At 37.3% G+C, this 18,372-nt stretch overlaps 10 protein-coding genes and 3 non-coding genes across 13 annotated transcripts; 5 read left to right on the forward strand and 8 right to left on the reverse strand.

The window, feature by feature from the left end:
• Window positions 1-354: 354 nt before the first annotated feature.
• Window positions 355-2,133, reverse strand: rrn3 (RNA polymerase I general transcription inititation factor subunit Rrn3; the record flags this gene model as incomplete). Its single annotated transcript, XM_056181539.1, has 1 exon — window positions 355-2,133. One exon carries the CDS (start codon window positions 2,131-2,133, stop codon window positions 355-357), a length of 1,779 nt encoding a protein of 592 aa, XP_056038864.1.
• A 695-nt stretch (window positions 2,134-2,828) lies between these two features.
• Window positions 2,829-3,761, reverse strand: SOMG_02749 (ThiJ domain protein; the record flags this gene model as incomplete). Its single annotated transcript, XM_056181540.1, has 1 exon — window positions 2,829-3,761. The coding sequence occupies one exon, from the start codon at window positions 3,759-3,761 to the stop codon at window positions 2,829-2,831; it is 933 nt and encodes a 310-aa protein (XP_056038865.1).
• A 522-nt stretch (window positions 3,762-4,283) lies between these two features.
• On the forward strand, window positions 4,284-4,673 carry SOMG_02750 (Schizosaccharomyces specific protein; the record flags this gene model as incomplete). The annotated part of the gene is made up of 1 exon (XM_056181541.1): window positions 4,284-4,673. One exon carries the CDS (start codon window positions 4,284-4,286, stop codon window positions 4,671-4,673), a length of 390 nt encoding a protein of 129 aa, XP_056037427.1.
• Window positions 4,674-5,182: 509 nt separating this feature from the next.
• On the reverse strand, window positions 5,183-5,809 carry rps7 (40S ribosomal protein S7; the record flags this gene model as incomplete). Its single annotated transcript, XM_056181542.1, has 1 exon — window positions 5,183-5,809. The coding sequence occupies one exon, from the start codon at window positions 5,807-5,809 to the stop codon at window positions 5,183-5,185; it is 627 nt and encodes a 208-aa protein (XP_056037426.1).
• Window positions 5,810-6,980: 1,171 nt separating this feature from the next.
• mal3 (microtubule plus-end binding protein, EB1 family Mal3) lies at window positions 6,981-7,948 on the forward strand (the record flags this gene model as incomplete). The annotated part of the gene is made up of 2 exons (XM_056181543.1): window positions 6,981-7,022; window positions 7,079-7,948. 2 exons carry the CDS (start codon window positions 6,981-6,983, stop codon window positions 7,946-7,948), a joined length of 912 nt encoding a protein of 303 aa, XP_056037960.1.
• A 747-nt stretch (window positions 7,949-8,695) lies between these two features.
• On the forward strand, window positions 8,696-9,871 carry pof14 (F-box protein Pof14; the record flags this gene model as incomplete). Its single annotated transcript, XM_056181544.1, has 1 exon — window positions 8,696-9,871. The coding sequence occupies one exon, from the start codon at window positions 8,696-8,698 to the stop codon at window positions 9,869-9,871; it is 1,176 nt and encodes a 391-aa protein (XP_056037424.1).
• A 617-nt stretch (window positions 9,872-10,488) lies between these two features.
• byr3 (translational activator, zf-CCHC type zinc finger protein) lies at window positions 10,489-11,016 on the reverse strand (the record flags this gene model as incomplete). Its single annotated transcript, XM_056181545.1, has 1 exon — window positions 10,489-11,016. The coding sequence occupies one exon, from the start codon at window positions 11,014-11,016 to the stop codon at window positions 10,489-10,491; it is 528 nt and encodes a 175-aa protein (XP_056037423.1).
• A 374-nt stretch (window positions 11,017-11,390) lies between these two features.
• SOMG_20125 lies at window positions 11,391-11,461 on the reverse strand. Its single transcript has one exon. It is a non-coding gene; the product is annotated as a tRNA-Gly (tRNA).
• A 1,536-nt stretch (window positions 11,462-12,997) lies between these two features.
• Window positions 12,998-13,068, forward strand: SOMG_20126. The gene has a single exon. It is a non-coding gene; the product is annotated as a tRNA-Gly (tRNA).
• A 568-nt stretch (window positions 13,069-13,636) lies between these two features.
• SOMG_20127 lies at window positions 13,637-13,707 on the reverse strand. Its single transcript has one exon. It is a non-coding gene; the product is annotated as a tRNA-Gly (tRNA).
• A 359-nt stretch (window positions 13,708-14,066) lies between these two features.
• trm9 (tRNA (uridine) methyltransferase Trm9) lies at window positions 14,067-14,817 on the reverse strand (the record flags this gene model as incomplete). Its single annotated transcript, XM_056181546.1, has 2 exons — window positions 14,067-14,672; window positions 14,725-14,817. The coding sequence occupies 2 exons, from the start codon at window positions 14,815-14,817 to the stop codon at window positions 14,067-14,069; spliced, it is 699 nt and encodes a 232-aa protein (XP_056037422.1).
• Window positions 14,818-15,181: 364 nt separating this feature from the next.
• On the reverse strand, window positions 15,182-16,911 carry btb3 (BTB/POZ family substrate adaptor for cullin 3 ubiquitin ligase Btb3; the record flags this gene model as incomplete). The annotated part of the gene is made up of 3 exons (XM_056181547.1): window positions 15,182-16,452; window positions 16,510-16,601; window positions 16,697-16,911. The coding sequence occupies 3 exons, from the start codon at window positions 16,909-16,911 to the stop codon at window positions 15,182-15,184; spliced, it is 1,578 nt and encodes a 525-aa protein (XP_056037421.1).
• A 357-nt stretch (window positions 16,912-17,268) lies between these two features.
• alp11 (tubulin specific chaperone cofactor B) lies at window positions 17,269-17,973 on the forward strand (the record flags this gene model as incomplete). The annotated part of the gene is made up of 1 exon (XM_056181548.1): window positions 17,269-17,973. One exon carries the CDS (start codon window positions 17,269-17,271, stop codon window positions 17,971-17,973), a length of 705 nt encoding a protein of 234 aa, XP_056037420.1.
• Between the last annotated feature and the right edge of the window lie 399 nt (window positions 17,974-18,372).

The raw sequence follows: 18,372 nt of genomic DNA on the forward strand, positions 1-18,372 counted from the left end.
TTATTGATTTTAAATATTTTAATAAAAAGCATATATATCAGTAAATTGTCACATTCGTGTAATAACTCCAAAATTTTGTATCCTTATATTGGATACAAAAATCATTAATCACAATTATATATTCAAATGCGTAAGGAAGAATTAGAATGTTTATGATGATCGTATGCTAAACTTCTATCCCGCAAACCTGCTCAGACGTTCAATTCACCATTGGTATCCCAAATTTTATTAAGCTAATTTCGATTGACATTATTACGTTAAATAAACACTAACCATTAGATTAAAACTCCACACGACTGACCTTTTTGTGAACCATAATACCCTCGTAAAAGTCCATTTCCTGATGTTTTTATATTACAAAGACGGCACAAGAGGATAATCGCTCATTGGTTCATCTTCAGCTTCCTCAACATCATCCATTCCAGGGACCGGTCGCCATTCATTATAAAATGGTTGAACGATCGATGATGATTTCGATAAACGATAAGGATCGAATGGGAAAAACGAATCAATCGTTTCCAATCCATCCCGAATTGACCCCTTTCTGTTTTGCTCTAAGATTGAATAAACATACATAAAATTCAAGTGATGTGCGATTCTCGCAAACTGGTGAACAATATTGGGTGAGCAGTATCGCAACGGATTTAGACGGGAGAGAACGGATCGATGAAGAACTTCTAGCCCTGGGAGCCATTCTGCCGGTCTGGGGTCCATTGGGTCTGTCTCATCCGATATTCGGAGTTCTTGCCAACGGAAACAATAAATATACAACACGCTTTGGTTAATAGCATAGAAGACAGAATGCTTGGAAATTAAATCGTCGGATAGCTCGTTTTCGCATTGATCCAAGTAGGCTTCCATCCATCGGGTCATCAAACCAACGATAATTTGGATTGTCGAGGCTTCCAAAGTTTTGGCACGGGAAACATAAGACCCAAGGTACATTGCTCCACTAATTCGAAGCGTATAGGGTTGAGATGGATTCAAACAAACTTCCGTGAGCACTCCCAAAAAAATATCCGTAAATTCCGGATTGAGTTGAGAGGCCCAGAAGATTAGGAACTGTGTATAGCGGCAGCGAAAGGTTTTAAGAACAGTATTAACAAATGATCGAATCAAACTATTGTAAACAACATAGCGATCCCTACTCTGGTTTAAATTCTTTGATAAATAAGAAAACAATATATACAAAAGCTGGTCCAGTTGCAGCAAAGTTTGTTTGGTATCAACAGGAGATAAGGGATCATCATTCAATAGAGTACTAGATGTGAGATCCTCCGAAGCATCAGCGTGGCGCTCATATAAAGCGGACGCAGTTAATACATCGGAGGCAGCATCGTCTGAAGCATCTGAAGCATCTGAATCCTCATCATCCTCGATATCAAGTTCTACTTGAATCTCCACATCAACTTGGATGATTTTATCAATAACTGCATGCAATACAGGACCTTTAAGAGATGGTACATATTCACAAATACTTAAAACGTTCGAAATATAGGTCATTTGTGCCAGAATACTTTCATCCTTGTACGGAAACTCCTCAAGTATACAACTATACAAGTAAGAATGCGCACGAGGGACAAGATCTAACACATATTTTAAAGCCATATGAGCATGTTCATAATGGATTGCTAAACTATTACTCTGGTAGCACATGTGCTGGATAAGCATGGTCATGACTAATGGCAAATAGGTCGATTGAGCAGAAAGCAAATGTCCCAGGAACTTTGTGTAGCAGCGGACAAAAGATTCATCTCTCGATACCCACACCGAACCCAGTATGCTCATAATCAGAGAAGAGCAAGAGCTGTCAAGCCGAGATACGTTGCACGTGAGGGCAGACAATAAATTTTGTATCTGAATGGATGAGGGAGCATCTTTGGCATCAGGCCTTATAGAGAACTGTCTCCTCATATCTTCGTATGCAGCTACATTTCCCGACGACTTATCATCCAGTGCTTTACCAACAAATGCGCGAAACATGTGCTGCATTAATTGAGAGTCATGCTTGGATGCGATACCCTCATAGGAAGGAACGCTAGAATCGGTAGGAGGTAAATTCGTAGGCGGGTTCATCATGCCATTCGAAATAGAAGAATTTATTAAGGTTGAAGCTGGAATAACTGACGGCATCCTCAAAAAAAATAAACTAGTCAATGTTTTGTAAAAAAAAAAAAAAAACTAAATAACCCGATTGTCCAAAATTCACTTTTCTATTTAGGGGCTATAAAGAGTAATAAATTCTAACAAAACAGATGTTAGCATAAGAAAGACAGACCTCCTTTGTTTGTCATGGAATATTTTTACATTAGAGTAAATTGCTTCTCAAGTCAATGTTTATAGAAATGAGCAGTCCAGCTTAAAAGCAAATTTCCCAGCAAAAACACCATTTGTGCACCTCCACTTACTTTGTAATTTCAAGAAAAGTCCAATGTACACAAAATCCTCTAAAGTATAAAAATTTTCCAATGCAACAAAGTTGTGAGACCTGTCGTAAAAACTCCACAATTGACCGTAAAAAGTAGCTTGGAAACAGTGAAATATTAATAAATTAAATTAAATTAAACCAATTTTATGCAGAATCCCCTAATTTACCAGCAATCCCTATATATTAAGTTTGTAGTTGGTGGAAGACAAACTCTGTAATCCGAAGTAGGGAATATTTCGTACAGTGGAATATGCTGCAGTTCGTTATTTAATAACTGTAAACAAGAACAGGAATAAAAATAAAAATAAAATAAAACTAAATGTCTAGGGCAAACAATCTATCCTGAATAGACAGAAGCCCAGGACAATGAGAGGATAATCTATATTCGTAAAAAACTCATTCATTTTTGAGGGACGTCGTTGGAGCTGGTCAAATTCTTCCTCTGTGGACGCATGCCTGACTTTTGGTCTCGAAGCATTTGTCTATAAAGATCATAAAGCCCCGTGCTTAAAGGGATTATGTCTGTGTTGCATCTTCCAGATATATAGTAATGATGCATGTCCTCCATTGTAAAAACAGTTCGATAATTAGGTCCAGCAAAGTATTTGTCAGTAGGCATTAAGGATGCTGCATAAGAATAAGAGGAGTTATTCGGAGGAGGAGAAATCCAGGAATTTGTTCTCTCCATCCATACCGGGATTGTCGTTGAGCGCAGTGTCGTTTCGGGATTATTTATGTAAATAGGTAAAGCACCTTGGGCAATGGTCCCCAAGATCTTTGACGGAGCAACATTCGGGTCATCCTTTCGACGATCTATTCGTTTACATAGTCTTAAATAGGGCTTCAGTTTTGAGTGTAATAAGGGATCCGTAAGCATCTGGCGCATGGGTTCATTTCTACCTCCAGTAATAAGTACCACGTCAAAGTCAAGAAAAGAAAAATTATCATCTGTATAATACTTTGGTTGAATAAATTCGTCGAGTGTACATAAAATGCTGTAAATATCCATAGCATCTTTGGAAGGTCCCATGATGATTCCTTTCCAACCAGTCGTGTAAGAAGGGTCTGGTTTAGCTACCCTTGGGGGATCGAGTGGCCTTGGGAACACAAATTCAACTAGAAACCCACGATCGGTAAAGTAGCGCCAAGGAAGGCAAACCTGTTCAACGTCGAACCCATTGTCTGCCATGACAATCGCCAAGTGAGGTGAGAATTGTGTATCTCGTCCAAATACAGGGGCATCTACTATTGGAGAAGGTAAAGGGTTTGGCTGCAATCCGACGTCAATATCATTGATTATGTCTTTCTGTAAGGATTGAAAGTAGAATGCCATGATGAAAACAACCTGGTCGGGTTGGTCTTGTAACGATTTCTATAATTTTTTAATAAATTATAAATTACCGCTTAGAATCTTTCGAAAACGTCTGGAAAAGAATTGTAGGAGAGCAAAGAAGGTTGTTTTCCAAAAAGAGTGTAAAAATAAATAAATAATTTATATTATCAAGAATTTTACTGATTTTTGTATATATCGTCGTCTGCAGTATCAGAAAGAGGTCTGAGTAGTTTCTTCGAATATATTATGACCACAAGATGAGAAAATGGGCTGAGGTTTCGATCCTGTCTGGAACCACCCAACTTTACTTTTCTTTAGTAACTTCATCGTCATTTCTCTATAGTTGAGTAAGAAAACACAAACGAAACGTTGGAATGTTTAGCTTTTAGACTATTAATTCGAGGCCGTTTGTAAGCGAGATCAATTGTCTTTCCAAGTCCTGAAGTTTACCCAAATTTTCCTTTCAGCACTTTACTCTTCATTTGTCCCATTTCTTTCTTTCTTTTTTTGATTGTTTGACTTATGAAGCTTAGGGTATTTTGCGAAGAATTTCCCATCCGGCAATGGATCCACACAGTAAGTTTTGGCTTGGTTGATAATACTGGTACGGTTGCGGATCTTTGCAATGCGATTTGGGAATGGAATGAGGGCCCTCCGTATTGGAAGCTTCAGCTATTGCTTGAAGAATACTCTGTCCCGATGGCAGGAGTTTTGGCCCGTTACTTGAAAGAAGATGCAAAGATTCAGCTAGTTGGACAAGACTTGCGTTCTACATGGAATCCAGAAAGCTTCACTACTTCTCCATATGATATTATTTCTGGTGCTAGTCAACTTCCTAAAGATCCCGAACAAATGCATCAGGCAAATTTAGAGCATATCGTTCCATGGAAGGATTTAGAGATGTCTTCATAAATGTTAGACAGCTATGAACCAGCTAGACTGTATATCTGTTATTATTAGACAAAGAGAAAAAGAGTAAAGGTTTCTATTTCGCAGATTCAGTGACATTTCAAGCTTTCCGCTTGAGCTTCTTCAGCTATAAAAACTCGATGCAATACTTCTTAATTCAGCAATAAGTCAACAATTCTACACCTTATGATTTAAAGGTATTACGCCCGATAACTACAAAAAACTTACTTTGAATCCTTTTCTCAACTTGGGCAAAGATTTGTTTTATATAAAACATAGATAGCATCAATTAAAATACTTTGCAGCAAGAGAAACGACTACCTAAACTTCAACTCTTGAACAACTTCCTTTCCCTACAATAACTCGCAAGAGCACTTTTGTTTTCAACGTGAATAAGCCTTATACATAGACACAAGGGAAGATTACATTTCAAGTCTGGTAATCTAACGCAAATTTTGAAGCTATCGAATCCAACCCGAACCGATGCAAACGCAAAACGTAAATTTTATTGCTTACAAGCCTTCACCAATGGTGACGGGGAACTCGAAGTTGACAGTCTTACCGGTGAGCTTGTGGTAGACGTTGGAGAAAGAGGACAACTTGTAGTCAACAGTGTTGGCATCTCTGTTGTCAAGGAAGACCTTCATGGTCTTGTGGCCGTCAGTGCCTTGACGAGTACGCTTACCAATGATGGTGGTAGGGAAAACAATGTCTTCGAGGATAGCACCGTGAACAGAGGTCAAAGTACGAGAGCGAGGGCGCTTTTGACCAACACGGGACTTGCGGCCAGGCTTGGGCAAAATACGACGTTGAGCGATGAAAATGACATGACGGTCAGCAAACTTCTTCTCGAGCTCGCGGGTCAAACGAGCTTGGCACTTGTGGAAAGCGGCGAGAAGAGGTTGGGGGACGAAAACAACGATTGCCTTCTTACCAGCTCCAACTTCGACTTCGCGAGCAGAAGTAATTTGGAGAGGGCGGAGCTCCTTGGCCATGTCCTTAGAAGAGTTCTCTAAATCATAGAGACATTGTGCAACAAGGAGGTCGGTTTCACTGGGCTGGGAGCTCGAACGCTTGACAATCTTGTTGATAGCAGACATTGCTGTTGTGTAGAAAAGAAAATGTTTCGACCCTCCCATATTCTTTCTTGTGACTGCTCATTTCGACTTGGGTAACACTGGCCATTGATATCGGTATTGTTACTTGGGTGAAAGCGGCATTATGGGAATGAAAATTCTGCAGACTTTTAACTTTTTGAAGAATTGATACTATAATATCAAATTTGAAATTGCAGATTCCGAATCAGATCCATTTTTTCCATCTCTCCTGGGCTTTCCAATTCAAGACAGCGTTTGTCTATCAATAAAACAGTCACAATTTCCAACACAAACATACTACGTGGAAAATGTTAGTTTGCGAGTTGCTTTTGTGGACGGTAACTCGCTTTTAGTAATTTATAGATCAAGGTGCTATTGCTACAAACAGGAAAGAAGACGCAGCAAAAAAGCACCCAAATTGTGCTTATTGAAGGTCAGCATAGTTGGTAGAATTTCTCTAGTTTCTAAATTGTATTCTCTTTTAACCTGGGTTTTGATTGAGACATTGAAGCAAGTAGCGTTTCCAAAATCTGAATGTTTACATAATAGATGAAATAATAGGAAGACGTAAACATTAAAGGTTCATGGGTAGCTTTGTTTTCTGTAGGCTTCAAGTTTATTATTTGTAATAGTAAGCCAGAATGTATTTTTTATTTTGTTTTATTTTTACCTATCCATCCTGCTTTGGTTTGTTATGGTTGTTTCGTATCGCAAGTCAAGTGCAACCAGAATGTAAATAAATATAAAACTCGATCAGGAAGGCTTTGCCAACTCTTATGCTAAATCCAATTAATCCTTGTATTAAAATGTATAAACTTCAAATTCAATTTGTATCAATCAAAATTTATAGGTTTTTTCATCGATTTTGCTGGCTTATGCGATGGTAAACAAATACCTCAACATGTAAATAACTACATATATCGGCATGAAAATATCGCTCTCAATTTCCATCATACCAAGAAAAAATAATTGTAAAACGGAATATACTGAAACGTTGGTGAAAACAACCGTGGTAAACAATGGTCGGAAAACAATCCAGATGTAATTTTATTCTTTTTACGATGATGATTCATGTTCATAGATTAATATATTCTTTTTAAAAAACCGGTTCACATACTATTTAGTACTTTTTACGACGCGTTTTATAACCAATACGATATCCTCATAAGAAGACCGACGCGTCTTTCTCTTTCCAAGAACCACAATCTTTACAATGTCTGAATCTCGACAAGAGTTGTTGGCATGGCTCAACGAAGTAAGTGTAGAATGTAAAAATTCAAAATAAGAGTTTCTAACATATTTGTTTCGTAGGTCACAAAACTTGGTCTTTCAAGGATTGAGGATTGTGGAAAAGGCTACACTATGCTTGTAATTATTGATTCTATTTATCAAGATGTCCCTTTAAAAAAGGTCAACTTTGATTGCAATAATGATTATCAGTACATAAACAACTGGAAAGTTCTTCAACAAGTATTTTTAAGGAAAGGAATTGATAAAGTGGTCGACCCAGAACGTCTTTCGCGCTGTAAAATGCAAGATAATTTAGAGTTTGTTCAATGGGCAAAGCGTTTTTGGGACCAATATTACCCTGGTGGTGATTATGATGCTTTGGCTCGTCGTGGTGGACGCGGCCTGGTACAACATGGTGCGTCTCCTAATGCTCCTAGAAGAAGACAAGTCTCATCTGGAAGTACTGTAAATCCAGCCCCTCGCTCTAGCTTAAATGCAACAAATGCTCCCAACAACAACACCGCCGCTGTACTTCGTGCCAAGCAAGCACAACAACAGATCACCAACTTGGAGGGCCAACTTACAGAGGCCAATGAAACCATGTTTGCATTAGAGCGCGAAAGGGACTTTTATTTCAATAAATTACGCGAAGTAGAAATCCTAGTCCAAACACATCTGAGTGCAGAGCCAATGTCACATGAAACTATGCTGGAAAGAATACAAGCAATTTTATATTCTACTGAAGATGGTTTCGAGCTTCCTCCGGAAACTGAGAGACCGATGGATGCATATCCACTTGTTGACCATAACATGAGCAACGTCGTTGATGAACCTCATATGGACGAAGCCAAGCCTGTCGACATGCCTTCGAATCCCGGTGCTCCTGACTTTGTTCGCGCTCGTTTACAAAGTCTGGAAGTCGACGATGATGATGAAAATCTTACTTTTTAGGTGATTTTATATTTCGCTCTTTCAGTTATTTCCTTAACCTATTTAGATATCTTTCTTACTCATTCTCCTTGTCTTTCTTCCGTTTTGTTTCAAAAAACACTTATCTTTTAGTATCGATCGTTGTTTAAATATGTGATGTTTTCTAATTTATCATCGTCTTTTATGGGCTTTATTTCTTCATGTTTGCAAAATATTAATAAAACCTATGGTTGTCCTTCTTTGAGAAACTGTTATTGCCATATACCCCATCGCCTGAATTTTCTTGCCAAGACTCATTTATCTTTTATAATCTGTTTTTTTCTTATCACATTTAAATACGAAAACTAATTTGCTGATTTTTCGAAAGCATTTACTTACGAGATATCACGATTTGCTCAAAAATTATCCTCTTTGCAAATACGTAAACAAGTAGAAATAACGGTTATAGACATTCAATCAATTTGTTTTTTTTTTTTAAAAAAAAAAAAAAAAAAAAAAAAAAGAAACAGATCATGGTTGCACAAACATTTGGAAAGGATTTAAAAAAAATTTAAACAATTCTTTTTTTTTTCTTTTGTTAAAAATGAGACAACGCTGGAAAACTATGTGTTAATCATCTTAATTTGTGGTTGGTCTTGCTTAGTACGTATCCTATCCAAATATCTAGCTACCTTTACTGTAGATCACAATCCAGAATTTTATTTCAATGATTTAAGCTAATTTCGAAAAAATAAGAAAGAAAACACTTGCTGGGAATTTACTTTCCAAATGTTGGAAGAAGTGAAGCAGCATCTTGATCGCGATGATAAGTTCATAAAAACTCTAACAGGTATAAGGAAAAGACTACGAAGTCAGTACTTAAATCCTCAAACCCTAGAGGAATTCATTCATGCATTGGCCCATGTTCGAGCTATGAAACGACTAAACTCGTTTTGTTCTAACTTGGAAGGAGAATATACATCACAATCAGACCAAATAACTCAACCAGCGCAGGCAGCATCATGTCCCCTTGCAAATTATACAGATGCGTCTCAATTGATGAATTCATCGTTCACTCAAGGAAATATGCTGGAGTTGATTAATGACTACGCCGAGTATTCCACGCAATCAATTCTTATGAGATCCAGAAATTCGTGTGCCACAGTTTCAAGCGAATCAATTACACCAAAAAAGAAAACAATAGGTATTCTAGACTGCCCAGATGAAATTCTTATATTGATATTTATAAAGTGCTTTAATGCTACATACAAAGAAAGCTTTCCATTCGCTTTTACCTATCGAAGGGAAAAACACACTATACTTGATGATGTGCCATATACTTGTACCCGCTTTCGTAAAATCCTAAGTCCTACGAATGATGGGTTTTGGAGACGCGCCTTAGATTTACACAAACATTCTGTGACTTCGTCAACTCATACTCTTTCATCTCCTAAAGTTCAAATACCAAATGTTCTTCCTGTTTTGTTGGATCCAAGTATCCAAACATATTCAAATAGCTCACCTTCATCCAGCTTGGTTTCGTCACCCTCGCCAATTCATACACAAAATAGCCTTCCTTTGGAAAGCCCTAGTGGAGAATCTTCTTATATTGAATTTGCTTGCAGCGTTGTTGGTCGTTGTAGTGTTTGCAGATTGCTTCCTAAGCGTACGAGAGGTCGAGAATGCATAAGGTCGTTTTACAGAGCGTCCATTGCAACTAATGTTTGTGATCAATGCTTAGAGGCAATCATAGACTTTTATGAACCAGTAAGTCGGTATAATTTTAATGTGATGATATACCAAATTGGTGTTGGTTATATTTCTAGACCAGGCCAACGATATCCTTCTTGGCTTTCAGAACATGTCCAGTTTGCCAGAGACGAAGAGAGAGCATATAAATACATTTCTTCCTCGCAGATCGAATTTGCGAGTAGGTTGTATAAGCTATTTCAGTCTCAATGTTGAGATTGTATTATTATTGAGAATATAGTCGTCAGCAGCAATCTCGCAAAAAATTCTCCAGAAGAAAGAATCAGAATACCTAACTATCATAATTACTTTAATGAACATTAATGAACGAATAATAAAGATAAAATTACTATGAGAAATGACCAAAACCCTTTTGTCAATATTAATACAAGTACCGTAACCAACGATGAAGTTAAAAATATAATATCCTGTATAGGTGAATCGGAAAAGGAAGAATGTGGTAAGAGGATACGGCAAGTAAGAAGTCTACCGATCATGAGCTTTATACCCGATTAATAGAGCTTTTCTTTTTAAGAAAAGCAAACATTGAAAAAGGATGCACCTTCGTCCCTTAAAAAAGTTTCGCAATGACCATATCATTTAGGACAACACATTACAAGTTAGAGGTTGCGAGTAGCATAAAAATCAAAGCCCTTCTAAAATTATTTTGGGCAAAAGATGGGACTTATCATTTGGATGGTGTGGATAGTAAAAACATTCAAGAAAAGGAAGCCCCAATTATTTTTTCTATACGAATAGTCTCGAAAGAAGTAATAGATAAGTATTTACTAGAGCACATCCTAGGTCAACGGCGTCGATGAAGGACCATTCATTTAAGCCTCAACGGAAGGAATAGTACAGTTGATAGCAATATGGCCAGGTTGGTTGCACTTGTAGCATAACTGACCATCAGTGGATTGTTGGCATTCAAAGCTACGGTGACCAATTTTACCACAAGAGTAGCACTTGACACCCATGGTACAGTCACGGGCTTGGTGACCAACGGAACCACAAGCGTAGCAGTTCATGGGACGGGCGCCAACACGACCATTGGTACGGCAGTCTCTAGCGATGTGACCAACACGTCCACATTTGTAGCATTCAGCACCTTGACGGGGAGTAGGGTTGGGATTGGGGTTGGATGGGCATTCACGAACGAGATGGCCACCGGTGCCACAAGCGTAACAGGTTTTCTCTTGCTGGGGTTCAGTGCAATCACTGGCCTTGTGTCCGGTTTGATTGCAGTTGTAGCAGATGGCACCCTTCGTGCAATCACGAGCTTGATGTCCGTTTTCACCGCAATTGTAACAGCGGAATCCAGCACGGGGATAAGAAGGGGCGGCTTGCGACTCCATTTCCATTTTTTTCTATGTTCGGGGTTGTATTATAACTTTGGGTATTTTCTCGTAAAAATTTGCCCGTAAAAAATATACATCCTTGTGACTGTTCTTACGAAGCAACATGGTACCTGAAAAGGGTAACAATGCGGCGAGTTTCATAAATAAATAAACAAAAGAACCCGAGAGATTGGCTTTTCTTCTGATTTCGGAAATAACAAAAAACCTTTTATGTGATTCTTTTCGATTAATCACACTTGATAGCAAGTTGCAGTACAAACTGGTTTTCGCCTAGCGGTTCTCGCAAGCAATATGACTATTGCCGTTTAGTTAACCGTAATTTTCAAGAATTTAATTGTGCAGTGATTGGCATCGGGTACAGTGAATACAAAAAGACTTGCTTCGGCCGGGAATCGAACCCGGGTCGCTTCGATGGCAACGAAGCATTATACCACTAAACCACCAAAGCAATTATAGATTGAACTCTTTATAGGATAGCAAATAAAGATCGTGATAGCATTCTACTTTAGCAGAGTTTATTTGCAATAAAACTGAAGTTTACAAGCTTTTGTGGTCGTAACAGGACTTCTGGGTTCCGGAAGAGAACAAAGATAAAGTATCCCGCATTCCTTCTAAGTCGTTTGTTATTTTTCAAAGACTCTTTTGGGCATGGTGATAGAAAAGCAATTTTTAGCATGTGAATGCCATTCAACTGTTAAGAATGCTGAAGTTTTGGCAGCTATAAATCCATAAAAAGTGCTTCGGTTCCAAGGGGGATATCTTTTGTCGATTGAAGGTGTAAACATACTCGAAAATATAGAATGCTGTTAGTCTCTTTAATACTCAAATCTCATGGAACTGCTGTTCAAAAAAAGCTATGACTTTTCTCTGGAAAAAAGTTTTCTAAATTTCTAAAAACAAATGAAAGGTTCGATAAATTTCCGACGTAATTATACGGTAACATTTTCATTGTTGATTCCTTTGCAGACGGAAAAGAATTAGAAAGTGTGCTGTTACTTTAGATATACATGTTCAGTTATGACTTTCCTTTTCTCCAACATATGTAATACAAATTGCTATTCGAACAGTGCAGCAGTTACTATTAACTAGCATAATAAGCTTCCGAGGTTTTCGTTTAACATCGTCAATGATGCTTTTTTTCGAGATTTTAATAAAGTCATTTCTGTTTTTCAGCCGAACGCACCGGTCAACACTTTATACCTATCAATGAAGAGCGAACTGTTTACTGCCACTTCAATACTTTCCACGGTTTCCGTTTCATTTCTATCTGGTTTGCTGAGTGTGTTTATCGTTACTTGCTGAGGAACATTTTACAAGACAGTAAACTGAGTAAACAATTCCACGGGAAGATACTTGATGCATGAAATTTTGATCGAGAAAACACGAAAAGGTAATTAAAGATATAAAATACTGGGACCTCTTCATTGTTTTCAATCAGACTAATAGGACCTCGTTCTTGTACGGCAAGGGATGATTCAGCTCAAACTTGACCATAACCATGAGTACAATACTTTATACTGACTCGTAAAACCTGTTTTGTGGCTTTTGAAAAATTATGTTTCCATCTCTGAAGACGAACCATACTGTAGCATCCGTTTCTTTTTTGGTACCCAATATCTAGAGCTGTGATCGAAAAGAAAAAATCTTATTATCCTTGAAGAGATAAGAAAAGTTCATTTGTTAGCTATATTGATTCCTGAAAACTAACGCAGTTCTATTCCTTTATCCATCAACTCGTAATAGTGTGATCAGCGGCTTAATTTAAGAAACTGTTTCATTACAAACTGTCTCTCTACTTACTTCCTCAACCTATACTCGCAAAAAAAAACCTTCCCTATGATTGCCTAATAAATGGTCATCTTTCAAATGAACCTTCATGTTTATTTCTAGGTATATATACCTAGAAAGGTTTTTACAACTTGATATCCTCATTTCCAGGAAATATTACTCTTATATATGTCTTAAAACAATCGTTTAGTATGCTGCTTTGGTGGTTTAGTGGTATAATGCTTCGTTGCCATCGAAGCGACCCGGGTTCGATTCCCGGCCGAAGCAATGTTTCTTTTTCTTGTTTATGATATATTTTGAGCGTATATATAATCGACAAAAGGGTGTTGTTTCTTCTATTTTTTTATTTGTTTACTACTGTAGTCGAACGAAGTACGTTCATAAACAATAGTAAATAAAAGCTTTAGGAATACAGCTTTAGTTCATGTTCCTACGTAGAATTGGATTTACCATGCTATTATTTGTAAGTCTCTTATCAATATATAAAAAAAAAAACTTCTGGTGTACGTTATATGTCGCGGGGACTTACGATATGTAGCAGCATTCATAAAGGAACAGTGAATGACAATGTTTCTCCCTTTTCCGGTATTGCACAGTTTATTACAAATCTGAAAGAAGCGCATCAAAGTATATATACTCTATTTTCGGATGAATACAATACTGCTCAAATTGGAATGCGAAAATCATACGTAGACGATAAAAACATGCTGAACCAAAAAATTACAAGAGAATTAAGAGATTAAACACAGGAAGACTTTGTTTACTGGGTTTCCTACAAACGCACTATTTGCTTTCATATATGCATGCAATAGACTTTAAAATTATAAAAACTTTTTGCTTCGGCCGGGAATCGAACCCGGGTCGCTTCGATGGCAACGAAGCATTATACCACTAAACCACCAAAGCAGTTCGCTGTCAAATGATAATAAAGTGTTATTAAAGATAATAAAGAAATATAAATTAATTTTAAATTTGAAAGAATGAATATCGATAAAGGAGAACTATTATTGTTCATTTATACTCTGAAAAATTTACGAAATGCACCCTTATGTGTTCTTACATATGTGTTTACAAATGACTGTAAACACAAGCTTACGATCGAAGCTTATCATGAAAAGCGGTAATGAGCGAAAGTAGAGAAATGCAAGATATTTATTCAACTTAAATTTGCTTTCCATCTGCGGGAAAATACTTCAAGTAAATATGTTCTGTTTTATTTTTTTTCGAAATATACCATGTCCATTTTTCAATAACCAAACGAACTCCTAAAGCTTTTCGACAATTGCCCACCAATTATCGCGATCATAACCATCTTCTACGAGCTTTCCTCCAGCTTTTTGCACGAGCTCACTAAGCTCTCCTTTTTTAAACAAATGATAGTATCGTTGATATGCAACATTTTCGTCTGGATGGTGTCCCTTTAGCTCTCCTGGTTTTGCAGTAGGATACTCGTACTGCCGTTTTAAAACCCAAGGAACATGGACATCTTGAGGTCCATTTTCAGAAAATCCACGACGAGAATTCCTTTGTTCGAGCGCCCAAACAAAGAATAATGCTTTCCCTCCTTTACGAATCACCCTCAAAACTTCTTGAACAGCCTGCAGACGCCGTTCTTCGTTGCTGAAATGATGAATGACCGCAATGCTCAATGCAAAGTCAGTTCGATCTGCTGGATGAGGAACATGTAAGCCATCTGCCACAATCATAGGTCCCAATTGGCTCCCAATTTGAACCAATTTTTCACAACGATCGCTTCCTATCAAAAAAATGTTCGGATTCACCTTTTGATACTTCCCATTTCCACATCCAATGTCCAAACCGACAGCGCCTACAGGTAAAGAATTTAAGAAACGCTCTACAACTGGCCAAGGCTTTTCTTTGTTAACGAATTTAAGCTATACCTTTCTTTGCATATTTACTTACCTTGTAGCGAGTGTCTGAAAAGTGAGTAGCGATTTTGTCATACACTTTGTGAACATGCTCATTTTCGTAGTCTAAATCGGGTTTTTCGTTCATAGTCGATTAGATTTTTATGCAATAATACCGCCCACTCCTTGTACTGAAGTATGCTTGAATATTTGGAAAAGTCAAGTTTTCGTTCGTTGCTGACTTTTGGTAGCTTTATTGAAATATGGATGTCGCATTTCTATCATAAAATGAAATTGGATATTTAGAAAAAAATACATTTACCAACTTTATATATTTAATTTTCGGATCTGAAATGTTCACAGAACTCAAGCACATACATATACGATCAAATCAGATTAACTATCAAAAACCACAATGTATTTCAAAATTACTTACTCCATTCTATCATAACTTTTACGAAAAGCTTTATATAGCCAAGACATCAACATAAATAAACGAAATTCCTGAATGCTCAAGCCCCTAAATTGAGCTTCATCAACAAATCTTCAATCATATCCATCCTTTGATTATAATCTTTTTCATATGGTGTCAACGTATCCACATAACCATCCACGCACAAATCTTCGTGATAAATACCATAGCGTTTTGACAGGAAATAGCGAATATCATCAATAAGTTCAATGGTATCAGTTTCCTGACGATGAAGAATACGATCGGCACTTTCGTTGACAAGTTCATGAAACTCTGGATCATCAATAATTTTTTCCAAATGATTAGCCATGTATTCTGAAGCATATTGCTCCAATCTTATAGTTGAGGTATCCCATGCTGTTCGCAGTATATCGTAAATACTATCTTTTGGTTCTTTTTGTTTAGTAATGGCAATAGAAGCCAAAGACTTCAAACTTCGCTCTTTATCGAGTGAAAGCATGTCTGCAACATAAATGACGTCCAAAGCAAGAAAGGCTGGGATATCGGCTTTGTCTGAATATAAAAATTCAAGAACGATTTCAACAATATCGCTTGAAAATGGGAGGGAAACAGTTGGTAAACTTTGTTTACCTTCTAAAAAAGGACCCGTGAACATATCCATAAAATACTCAGACCTACATAGAATTGCGCGATGAACGGGATAGCGATGTGTTTCTGACTGTAAATAAGCGTCATGAAAAGCGCACTGACGCGACAAGTTTTCTGTAGGTTCCGATAGCTTTTGCTTGTAGTTTTGAATTACTTCTCTCATAAAACGGCCCATATCATTCTGCGTCTGTACTAATTGGCTCTTTCTCCAATCTGGTGAACGCATTTGTTCTGGATTGTTTTCAAAACAATCGACAAAGTCCATCAAGGAAAATTTTTTGGCAATCGAAACCAATGCTGTTGCATCTTGCTTGGCAAACAAAGGATGATAATCCAAGTACAAAAACCGCAAAACAGTCTCCAATTCTTTTTCATTTTTCTTAATAGGAACCTCTCCCTCGTCGCTCAATTTCAAGAATTTCCCTTTAAAATAAGGACTTCTCGAGGCTAAATAAAACTTATGTCCAGGTAAAGATATACTGTTACCAGTAAAAGTAACGTCAGAGGTGAAATGAAAAGTGGAGTTGGAGAGCAAAGAGGTAATATGACTAGCATATGGTTGAGACTCATCTACTGACTTTGTGATGTTGTAAGACAACAGCATCTTACGGATGCGATCATTCAATGCACCATAAAGACAACGCTCTCCTTGAAAGGTATCGCGCTCGCAGATTGCACCATTCTCTAATAAATATTTCACAACTGCCAGTTAGTTTTTGTTTAAAAAAAAATCAACCATCGTCTTTGATAGCTACATACCCTCTTCATGACCACACAAACTTGCAAGAACGAGTGGTGAGTAGTCAAAGATATCAACTTGATTAATTGGGACATTGTAGTTTTCAATCATACTAAAGGTATCGTCAGCATATGTTTATAAAGATAATAAAAGCCAAATTGGCCATCTGCTTTTGAAGAATTCATCTTTAGATTTCATTCAACATACCTTCGAACAACTTCTAAATCTCCTCGGCGGCAAGCCTCGCACAATTCTCGAAATTCTTCACTTTCATTGATGGAGAATAAACCTGAATCTGTTGAATTTTTTTCATCCATAGCTTTTGACCAAAGAGCAAATTTGTTGAAGCCTTTCGGTGCAGATGCACCTTCTGATGCTTGCTCAGAAGCATCCATTTCTGTAGAAGGACGTTCAGCAGCCATTCTATTCCTTTTAAGCTCACAGATACGAAATAAGATGAAACAAGAGATGTTTGTTTTCTTCCGATAATGTTTAGAAGACACAATTGATGAAATAAAATAAAATTCGTCAAGCAAGCAAAGTTCTCCAAAAGTTGGGTATACTATAACCTAAACGATACCTTTGAATTAATAATTTATATTTCTAACCCATGAAGAAAATTTCTGAAGCTTTATACAACCGACACCTGAAGTTCGATATTGTGAGCTGTTTCGTTGGAGTTTCATTTCGTCCGTTGTTAAACCCTGTACATATCCTGACCAGGTATTTTGGGTCAAGTAAGAAACTACATCTGAAAATCAGACAATCTATAAGAAGAAATGAATGATATTTATGTAAATGTACGTTCCTCTGGGATAAGGTCCGATCGAAAAATCAACCGCCAATGGACCTTGAGTCAATTAAAGACAAAGCTGGTTCCTATTATAGGGATTCCAGAGGTATATCAAAAAGTGAAATATGAGCCTGCTTCTGCTGCTTCTCAAACACATACGTTTTCAAGCGAAGAAGAAAATAGCATGTTGTCTCTTCATAATATTGAAGAGCTAAGTACGATTATAATCGAAGACACACGCCCTCCTCATATGAGGCCCAACTATGAGGATCTTTCTGAGGTAGAAAAGTATGAAATGTCTCAAGAAGAGTACGAGCGTCGCGATGATTCTGTCTTGGCATGGAAGAAGCGCAATCATCTTGGTCGGTTTAATCCAACCCACGAGGAATCAGTCAACTCAAAGCAAGAGTCACTAGAGAGAGAACTAAAGGATTTACAGGTAAACATTAACTCTCGCTGCTGTGCCAGTGGCGAACGTTACGGCACAATCCGTTACATTGGGTTCGTCCCTGAAATTTCCAAGAATTCACTGTGGATAGGTGTCGAATTTGACGAGCCTGTGGGAAAAAATGATGGTACTGTTCAAGGGCAACGTTATTTTACGACGAGAAATAAGCATGGGTCCTTTTTGAAACCTACAGACGTAGAGGTTGGTGACTTTCCTGAAGAAGATATTCTAGCAGATCTATAATAGAAACTTTGGAGTTGGCATAATAATTTACTAGATATTGAACGAATTTCATGATGAAATAAAACATTATTAAGGCAATCATATCAATGCCCCTACTATTCCACTCCAAGACCAATTCCCAGTAAGTTATTTTAAAATTTGAAAACTTGTTTCCGTAATCTTTTTATGTATTTATTAGTTAACTAGGTAAAATAGTATACGAATGTCAAAAGTTTATCTATCCAAAGTTTTATAATTCCTGTAGGAAACTTACTTCTAGCATGCACATGTTGCTAGGATCCTTAAATTTGATATTTCTCTTTTAATGCTTATATTTTGGCTATCCACTTCATTTTTAATATAAGTTTAAACTTTTCAGATCCATCAGACTACTGAATACTTCTCATTCTATTTCTCCAA

Source organism: Schizosaccharomyces osmophilus, chromosome 2 (genome assembly GCF_027921745.1).
Source record: "Schizosaccharomyces osmophilus chromosome 2, complete sequence".
Classification (NCBI taxonomy): domain Eukaryota; kingdom Fungi; phylum Ascomycota; class Schizosaccharomycetes; order Schizosaccharomycetales; family Schizosaccharomycetaceae; genus Schizosaccharomyces; species Schizosaccharomyces osmophilus.